General features: G+C 32.5%; 2 protein-coding genes across 3 annotated transcripts in view; both read right to left on the bottom strand.

The window, feature by feature from the left end:
* Positions 1-11: 11 nt before the first annotated feature.
* Positions 12-782, bottom strand: LOC116779497 (cuticle protein 7-like). The gene is made up of 3 exons (XM_032673804.2): positions 765-782; positions 565-651; positions 12-490 (listed from the first exon to the last, which is right to left on the bottom strand). Exons 1-3 carry the CDS (start codon positions 780-782, stop codon positions 53-55), a joined length of 543 nt encoding a protein of 180 aa, XP_032529695.2. The 3' UTR covers positions 12-52.
* A 6,677-nt stretch (positions 783-7,459) lies between these two features.
* The window catches only part of LOC116779563 (LIM domain transcription factor LMO4), a 99,235-nt gene continuing 95,785 nt past the window's right edge, over positions 7,460-10,909 (bottom strand). For both annotated transcript variants that reach the window (XM_032673913.2, XM_032673912.2), the window contains exon 5: positions 7,460-9,258. The gene's annotated coding sequence lies outside the window, so the exon portion shown is untranslated. The remainder of the gene's footprint in view (positions 9,259-10,909) is intronic.

Raw genomic sequence — 10,909 nt, 5'->3', positions numbered from 1 at the left:
CAGTATGCTCACATACGAAAAATCTATAGATTATTTTCTGGGTTGCTTTTGTTTAATGTCCGCCGTAGCCGTGTCCTATTCCTCCTAGATTATATCCTCCGTATCCTAATTCTAAACCCAGACCTAAGTCACCCTGGTATCCGTCGTATCCACCAATGTTGTAATCATTGCCGACAGAATAGCCGTCTGTGATCGGCAACGATACGGATTCGTAATCCGACGCTTGGATCGGTTGGTAGACTGGTTGGACAACTTCTTTGACAACCGGTCTGATGGTTTGTGGGTGCGAGGCCTGGCCGATCCGCTTGACTACTGCGTTGAAACCGCGAACATCATCAGCTGTGTACTCGACCACACGAATAGTACCGTCGGGTTCAGTCAATGAATATGATCCCCTGACGACGCCGCCTTCTCGGGTTTCAGACTGAGCCTTGTTATCGCCGGTACTTGGATCATTCACGGCGTAGTTAAACTCATAACGTGGTTCGGTCTTGAAGACAATTTTAATAAATAAAAATCGTGTTCCACATCAAATTGAATTTTAGTATTTAGTTTCATACTTACATAACCATCGACAACAGATATCTGGTCGTAACCGTAACCGTAACCTCCGCTTGGAGCTGCAGCTACTACTCCAAGCACGCAAGCAACCTAAAATATATAACATATAATTTTAACTTACAAATAATGTCCTATTTCCTAAAATTTACCAAATCGTATAATAATGTTAAAGTAAATAGCAATTTTGTAATTCATCAACTCACCGATAAAAGAATATGCATTTTTACACGCGAAATATTTAGCGCTAAGCAAGTTGATCAACAATTGTACATATGATAAAGTTTAATGACAGCGACCGATTTTATACCCGTCACACCTCTTCGTTGGTTAACTCCTGAACATCCTTCGCTTGTTCACGCTCATTGATTATTCACTTATTAATACAGTTGTTCTGATGATGTAAATGTATGGATGATGAACACTGCGTTTTAAGCATTATATATAGTAAATATTTTATATACCTTTAACTACTTTGTTATTTCGTAGTAAATATCTGTAAGAGTCATATTCTCCAAAATATATGTATGTTTACTTTTTTATTTATAGATTCCATTTCGCAATTCTCTATGACGATCTTATTATCCTGTAACTGTCAAACTTCGGCCTGAAGTTATGAAATATTTTTACGTTGTTCTACAATTTATATATATGTACCTATTGATGAGCTCATGTGTTCCATTTATAACTTTGCTGTATAGAAAAAATCTAGCCATATAGACTCAAAACTCTCTGTGAAAATTCTATGAGATGGTGACCCTTAAAATGTTTTAGGCCATTTCGGGTCACAAAAATAAACCAAAGACTTTGCAGCTCTTAAACGCTTCTTTTGCATGACCTCACGACTGCATCCTCATCTCTTGTCTCTTAATGGTCAGAGATTGCATTGCAATGTAACAAACAAGGGATTCTCCCCACGGTCTTGATTATATTTACTTCAATATAATACAACTTTAACAGTTCATACACCATTTAAAAATCGGAATATAAAAGGTATGGATATTTAAATTGCTCAACATGGTGCGCCACTTTTTGATTACCACATCATTAATTTAATAGATATTTTTATTTGAAAGAAACATTTAGTTTTAGCAATATTATGTACACTTAACACCCTTAGATTCAACGACATAGAATTATACTTATTTCTACTGTTTAGTATTAAAGGCAATATGTTCTATTTTTAGCCACACAGATAACAGAATGACTTAAAAAAAAATAGCCTACCTCAGGCAAACAAAAAATCAATGAAAACTGAAAATTTCTCATTCTCTATCTGAAGAACTTTATTAGTAGATAGAGATTTTATTTAATATTCAAATGTTGTTTTAAATAACGATTCAAATAATTTTTAAATAGTGTTGATACCGCAGCCTATAAATTATAATTTTAAATTGATTAATTTAATCGATTTATTTAAAATTCAAAATGTATTTAAACATTAAAAAATAATATTATAAGCTACATTAAGTTTGTTTTATGTTGCCTGTTATGTAAATTGCTATACAAACTTTTTTGTGTTAAAAAAAAATTATTATTCACAAAATCTTTGCCTTGTTACTGTTATTCTGTAGCAGAGACGTTACTAAACATATATACCTAACCTTTCCATTTAGTAAGTGAAGAAATATTCTAAAATTAAATATTTAATCGTTCTACATATAATCACTGTTTACGTTTAAAGACAAATTCATATTGAAAAATTATTATGAAACAATTCCATGCATAAAACATTTGACTAATTATGACCGAGTTTGCAATGATAGTCGGAAATTATTCATTTATGCGTTATTTGCATTGCATTAAAGACAGTTGCATAGAATAATTTTTCACTTTCTAATAAAATAAAAAACATTAAAGAAATACTTATGCAGTATGCGAGACTATGGTGTATAGTTAGTGTAACTACGGTGTATACATGGTGTATAGTTTATAGATGTTTTAAAAACTGTAATAGGTCTATTAATTTTTTGCGAATAAAATATATGAATAATATTTGTGTGGTCACAAACTATTGAAAAACTTTGTCAGAGTTTTGCTCAGATATAAGTTTCTACGCTGTTTTTTGACGTTGGTTTGCAATTGGGTCTAGGAATAAGTGTAGGAGATTTAAGCGGGCCAATTATTTTATATGCATTATATATTTCTCAAATAAAATGTGTTGTGTATTGTTGACTTAAAACTTTCTTTATTATTTAGATTATAAGGAATTCATTAAAATCGTTGTGCTTGTTTTAAAAAAAAATATAATTAAAACAATTATAACAGTAACCACTAACAATCATCCCTGATAGAATTAAAATGGTAATTTTTGGCCTTTGGAAAAATTTAAATTAGAAAAATTAATAACGTCAAAAAAACAACCTCAGTTTTATTTATATTTACAGGTTTTATGTCTTATTATATTTAGGTTTATTTTAAGTGTATGACATTTATATATATTTTTTATATTTGTTGAGAATTCAGACTATACCTATCTACGAAGTATATAATAAAAATAAATATAACCTTTATTTTAAAAGGCCACTGTAATTCCCTCAATTTTTCGTTTTCAAGTTCAATAAATGTTTAAAAATTTAATGTAACGTGAGGATCGTTTTCAAGGAATCAATTTTTTTTTATTACATTAAAATACTATTTTAATATTATCGATACTCTTTGGCAGCTTGTTCTCGATACTAAATCGATATTTTTGAATAGTACTTACAATTTGAGGTGGTAGAGGCTAGCTGTGGTCAAGTTACTACAGCTCGGGAAGTACCACCCTCTCACAGAAGATCGACGTAAATAGCCTATAGTGGCTAAATAAAAAACTATCCTGTACTATCTGTTTGATTAGTTTAGTTGGTTATGTTAAAAACCTTTTACTTTAAATCCAGACGTGAGACAATAAATAAAACTGTTACTTCGTTTTAATCATGGAACTATCTCGGAATAACCAGTAGCGCCGATGATAATATAAATCGTCGTTTTAATTAAATAAAACATATCAATTATCTACTAATTAGTGCTAGTACTCATTAGTGCTGAGCGTAATGAAGGCGACCCGTCAATATCTTTATTAATACAGGTATAATGTATGTAACAGAAATGTAGGTATTTATTTAAAAAATATATTTTTTTACTCCTCATCATAACGTTGATAGAACTTAAAATGGATTGTGGTGTAGTGTAGTAGTAAGTAATTCGGCTCCTAGACCGCCTCATTACCCCTTTTCAGTAGAAACACTCTTTCCAGACACAAATTCACATTTGCAATCAGAGCCCGTAGAAAAGTTCCCGCCACCCGCGGCCCCGCTTCCCCCACGCTGCCTTTAATTAACAGAAAGTGGTTCATTAGAGCTTATTCATTAAAGCAAGGAGTAATTAGCGAACTCTAATGAATGCTGTAATAATGTAAGAGCGGCCGCTGCGGACTGCGGGCCGACTTCTAGATTAATCTAGAAGCTGGTATAATTTAGTAATGGCTTTAATTTATTACCGACTTGATTGCGGGATAAACGATCTATTAAAACTTCGGCTATAGCTTAAATTTATATGTTATTTTATTAATCCGAGCTCTTAATAAGACGTATTGACGTTACTGTAGTTTGTATATGGACGAACACCTTTACTTCATGTCTTCGTATAATACTCTAAGCTTAACTTAAATCTGATTTCTTGCAATTCCAAACAATGTAACGTATAGCAAATATGACTATAGAAAAGTTTACTCTGTTATTTACGAAGGATACCTGTTTTATTTGTCTTCGTACAACCGAAAATGTAGCAAACGTATGTATTATAAAACAATCAAGGGATATAAGACGTGGAAACACGAAATAATGTAAAGGTAGGGTCAAAATAAAACGTGTGTATAATTTTTAATTGTTTAAATTTATAAATAATGTAATACTCTACTGTTGTAAGTGTAAAAATTTAAACTGTCTACTTACAGTCTCTAGACTGATATTTATAATATAACATACAACAAGAAAAAAACAATAATAAATGTATACTAATATTTTTGAGCTAAAGGAAGCGTAATTAATGTCGATAAATCATTTTTAAAACACCAATATGTCTGATACTAAGCTATTGTGAATTTTAACGACGACATCTTGGGATTGTTAGCAATATTGTGAAAGGATGTTGTAATATTTTAATGAGACAGATTATTATTCCAGTGGACAATATTGGGAATGACCCGACTATACACAATACTATAACGATGGCTACGGGCAAGATCAAGTCCCTTGTAAACATGCCACTGTTTATATTAACATTTTAATGTTTTCATGACAAATTTACTGAGTCCATTATGAATATACATACATAAAGGCAATCGAAACTAATAACATATATTTAATACATCCAATTATCTTACTAATAATATTAGGGACGAGTAATTCAGTTAGTTTTTCACGGCTGAAACGGTATAGAGAAATTTTGTATGGTCGACTTTGTGACACTAAAAGCGGTAGGTTTTAAAGCAATAGAATATATTTACACCCGGAATGTGATGAACTGTGGAAAACTTGATAAATGATTGTAAGAACACACTGTATTTTAATAGCGATTTCATAAATTTTATTCATATGATTTGTGTCTATAGATGATTTTTTACACAAGTTTTATTTTTTGATCCAATTTATCTTTCTTTCAATTTATTTTTGTCTAAAAACTCCATATTTAACAAACGTAACAATGAATGATTAGATCACATTGAACTTATCGTCCAAATTCTTTAATACATGTATACGTGTAATTTAAAATTAAAATTATTATATATATTTTATGAATATTTAGATTTCTTTTAGCGTTTTTAATAAAAAATTGTAATGTTTTGTGGTTTTGTCCGCACATAGTACTAGATATACGTTACTCTTAAAAAATTAACAAATATTGCAAGAACTTAATATTTATAAATATTAAGTTCATTTCTTCAACTCCATCCAACTATATATACGGTGATTGATTCCCGGTAAACTATTTATTAGACATTTCAATTACTAGCTTCCTGTGAAAGAAGAGGCTTCTCTAGCAACACTTTAATGGCACGATTATACCATGTTTTTTTCATAAGGAAAAATATTTTAATTTTAATAAATTTTAGGTCTTATTTGAGTTTCCGTTGTACAAAATTTTATTCATATAAAAATTATAATTAGCTTCTTTCATCAAAACGGTTCTAATAGCAACATCACTTCCCTTTTAGTTTCAACTTAGGGCCGAGATTTTGGAGGACGGTTTTGGCCGTTACTATGTGAATATTGCAGGACAGCCCGCAGCGATGCTATTGATTAGTGACTGGCGTTCGGTGGCTATCATTCATTCATAGATCCACACGTTCGTCAGGACTCAACTCACATTTTTCCTAAGTCGTTTTTTCGCCACAGCTTCTAGTACATATTTGATGCTGTCTGTCAGGAAGGAAGCAGCGCTGCGTAATTGGTCCTGCCGCCGGATAGAAACTCACGAAAATTCTTTTGAAATTTGTATTCTGGCACACGGCGTCATGAACGCTATTACGAAGAAGATTAGTTATTTTAACTCTTGACTAGTTTCCATACTATAATTGTGCCTATCGAGTATATTTATTATATTGAAATGTGACAAATATTTTTTACACAAGGACGATTTCCCCAACGATATGCGAACAATGAGATAATCCAATTGTAGTGACTGTGTCCAAAACTCGTGCCCAACACCCGTAAAGTGCGCTCAGATGTACGCGTTCACATAAATATGTATTTAATATATCATTGAATACAATGTTTACAAAAATGAAAAATACGTGAATTTTATAAGTGCCCTACAATATTTTTTTTATCATACATTTATCGCTACATGAAATAGAGGTATAAAATTTTAGACACTAATCAAATTAAAATTATAATTTGAAGTCGACATTACAAGAAGGGTCAAGCAAAAGTATTTAAAGGGCAATTTAAAATGAACATTTTCTTACGCTTTGAGCGATACCATCAAAATATTTTTGAATAATAATTAAAGTCCTCAACTAATTCTGTCATGGTGCGGACAAAAAAGACATCAGAAAGGCTTGTTTACATAATCATTCAATTTGCAATGTTAAACAGGGCCCATCTGGTTTCTTGCTTTTTAATTTAATGCAGAAAAATTGAGTTCTTCAACCAAATACCATTACCGTTTTCAGCATTTAATTACAATAAAATGAACAATGATCCGTTTGATGTTTTAATTAAAATATGTTAAGTGTTGGTTTGTTACAATGGCCACATTTAAAAAACTTATTAATTTTTTTTTTATTATTTTAGTTTAAATACTACCAACGAATTGATTGTCATTTAAACATCGTACTAGGCACCTAATCAAATAGCCATAAGCTAAAAATGCTTTACATCGTTTTTTAAACGTCTGATACCCTTGCCCTGATAAACCGATATTTATCAAACAGCTATGAACCACAGCAAAAAACAGACTTTCAAATGAAAAAAAAAACGCATAAAAATCGGTCAACCCATTTGAGAACTAAGATGCCAAAGCAGTAATACGCTCAAGTGCATCGATGACAAACTATAACACTTCGCGTTTTGCGTCTGGTCTTAAAAACATCAGACTATATTTTAGTTGAACGTATTTAAATTTCACATAATTATTATGTTATATAAGACCAATTACATTAATGAATTGCGTAATTTTCGCTCATAATACAGATTATTTTCCGTTTTGTCTATAGAGCTTCGAAAAAAGTTATTGTAGATATTTTTTATCATACTTATTTCACGCCTCAAAAAAAAAATGGAAAATATTTTTTTTTTTAATTTTGCGAATTTAATTAATATAAAATCGCAGGAAATATGTTAAAACATTCTTTGATCGTATTTTTTTAATTAATGTTAACAGTAATTAATAAGGGGTGAAGAGTAAAACAACGGAATTAATTTACAAAATTTAATTTCTCCTTTTTTTCCTTTTTCACATCTTAGGCTACAAAGTCGTAATGTGTATTGTAAGTAATGGTAACACCAACAGCGGTTCACTTAAATCGCCAGACGAGAGAACAATTTTTAAACCTTACTCATTGTTAATGAATTGTCTGAACAATCTTTCGTTATAGATGGCAAGATTCACTAAACGCTAACATTTTCAGAGTATCGTATGTGACACGTGATATTGCTACTACTATTTTAAATAGATATTCTTTTGCTCAATTAATATCATATGCTATTAAATATCCATAAATACGGAACATGGGATTTTAAAAAAAATTTACCTACCTAAGGGAAAGGAATGTTAGCGTTTAAGATTACTTACGTAAGACCGATTTTAGTTTGCACTCTTTTTGAAATATATCGTATTTTCGTGACGACGTAAGGAGACATGATTTGTTAAACTAAAGAATGCAAGCTAAAATAGGTTTTTGTTTACATCAAATTTGTTCATATGAAGGTAGAACATACGAGTCTTTATATACAGATAACATTTAGACGTTGGCATCATTATTATTGCTAAGATTGCAGCCTATTACTTTAGGTACCAGTGTCTAGTTAACTCTAGATTTTACTAATATGTACAATATTGATTAAAACAAACGGGCTATTAGTGATAAAAAATTGTAATAGCTCGTAAGTTTTTTTTTTATAAACAAAATAACAAATATATTCGAGTTATTTACAAAGTTAGCAAATCACAGAGCATGCGTTCGAGGAGTTTCCTTTTGTAGATTTAAATAATGTTAAACATAAAAGGTACATTTTGGCAAGAATTTTTCTCATCATAGCGGAACATAGCGACAAATATTTGAAAATTTTATATAAAATATTTTATTGAAAAATGTATAAATATGAGTGTAGCGGTGCAAATAATACAACATACATAGTCGTAATGATCTAAAATTCGTGTTTAATTCAAATCTTACAAATGTTATTTCATTAAAAAGGGTAAATGTATAATTACATACACAATCGCATTGTAAATAGAAAGTACACCGAGTGCTTAAAGAGCAGAAAGTTAAAAAATCGTAACGCACTATGTTTTATCTTAATTATTCTTTGTATGGAGCTCTATTATTACATCCTTAAATGTATGTTTTAGATATGCCATATTCGTTTCTAATGTACATTTCTTATCATTTTAAATAGAAACAACGTGTTTAACACTTCCCATCCACAATAACTCTATAACTATTCAAAATCGTAATGAAATTTACATAGCAGCGAGTAAGTTTTACATAAATTGCCATTTTCACAACCGAAATTAAATATTTAGTGAGTACAGCCGCCACCACAGATTCATACGCTTTAGTTTACGTCAACAGTTGTGAACTTTGTGGTGCCGAGTGTACCGTACAACTTAACAAAGGCGCCGCGAATTATTACTAACTGCAGATTCGTTGAACTCATTAGTTCGATGCTGAGAGTAATAATTAACTGTAGCCAATAGTTCAATAGTTTGTGCACTTCACTATCACTCGGAGTCGTCCTCGGACGACGGCACGCGAGACTTCATTGACGTGGTCAAGTCCAATGCTGGCTCTGAGATGGCAGCGCTCAGTGGTAGGGATGGTGAAGGCGACGGTGGTAGCTGTGGTACCACTAGAGGTGGTAGCGGGGGTCGGGTAAAGGGAAGCATTCGACTTGACTCAGGCTCAGGCATGCAGTACGGCGGAGTCCAGCACCCGGTCGTCGACGACTGAGGTTTGACTCCCGATGCACTAAGATATGAGCACGCCATCATCTGAAAACAATGAGACATTCTTTGTCAATCACAGTCTAGAAAATATATTAATATGAGTTACAAAACAATAAAAAATCAACATAAAATATGTAACAACAACGAAGAATAGGTAGAGAATAATATATTAGAACGAAATAAGGCAAGGTCAGACACTATAATTTATTAAGAGCCAGGAGCCATTTGGCGTCAAAAGATCCTATATTGTGAATGTAATCACTGTGAAAGTATATTGAAGTAGAACAGGGCTTACATAAATAATAAAATATGTAGGTATTATGAGATGAGAGGCCTAAAGAATTCGCGAGTGGCGCCGGGCTCTCTAATCACGCTAATGGCCAATGCGCAAGCCCCCTCGCAGGCTTTCAGGCTAATGCAGAGTGGGCGCAGGAGCAAACCATTTAGTGCTAAATCGTATATGTGCGCCGCGACGCCGCCTCGCAACTTTCTTATACGCGTAATAGTAATAAAGATAAAGTGAATCAGGAAAACATATGCATAAGCACTTATTATTTTTATGAGGACACCAACAATCATACAATAATATCTATAAGGGATGTTTTTATGTATCGTAAAATACATTTATATATGACATTGGCTACGCCCTTGTTATATAGATATATTTTTAAGAAAATTTCTAGCGTTAATAATTTCATACGATTTGAGAAATGTTTTTATATTATTCCTGATTTTTTTCGTATATACCTATTCAGTATATCGCTTGCGGATTGTGATATATCATAGTGTGCAGCTGTTGTTAGCGAACATTTTTCACATATTGTCGTTTAAGTTGATTACGCAGCAATCCGTTTAGCAATTTATACTCACACGATTACCAACATGGTAATGTTAAACTGTAAAATGTAATATGGACTCCATTCTTACGTAGATTTCAATTACCGCTATTTCGAGGAACGCTTGGATTTAAACGTGGATTTGTTATACACTATAATAACACTTTCATAGTTAATGCTCCGAACAAAAGGTCTCCACACAATTGGCAATACTTCGTGGAAACAGCTGCGCGACAATGCGGAGTGTTCTAACAATGATATTGTAACTTTAATATTTATTGCACTTGATGAACTCAGCCAAGTTAGTGCAGGCAATATAACACAAGAAACTCCGGCATGGTGATGAGCTGTATTAAAATATTTTTATAATACAACTTACAAGTGACGGCAAGCTCACGAGACAATGTGTAAAAGTTAATTAACTTGGCTGTATTGTGCCCAGCTAAAGCGTATAGTGCATAATTAAACCCTTCACGTAAACGCTTTAGTTAATATGTTTAACGTCGGTATTGCTTTAGGAGACCTAAACTCTCCTATGAGAATAAACAATCGCCAGAGGCAAGTCGATGGCCGAGGCCTGCTACACAAATGTATTAGTGGTTCCCCCGCTGTAGGCACAAGGCGACCCCCACCCAGCTGTGTTGAGATTAAAATATAATTAGGCGCTCGCAATTGTTTCGCCATCGAGCCAGGTGGCTGAGGAAGGTAAATTAAATAGCCATACGGGGTTTCCGATATTGGCCACGGATTTCGAGCTCATTATTTAATAATAAGCCTCCAACAACCTCAGGTTCTCGTCGTTGATCACACTTCAAATGTATAAACTTGGAAACTGTAGCGGAAGCTGGTTTGTTTGATCA

This window comes from Danaus plexippus, chromosome 2, assembly GCF_018135715.1.
Source record: "Danaus plexippus chromosome 2, MEX_DaPlex, whole genome shotgun sequence".
Classification (NCBI taxonomy): Eukaryota; Metazoa; Arthropoda; class Insecta; order Lepidoptera; family Nymphalidae; genus Danaus; species Danaus plexippus.
The sequence above is the reverse complement of the archived record's forward strand: the minus strand, read 5'-3'. Positions and strand labels throughout refer to the sequence as shown.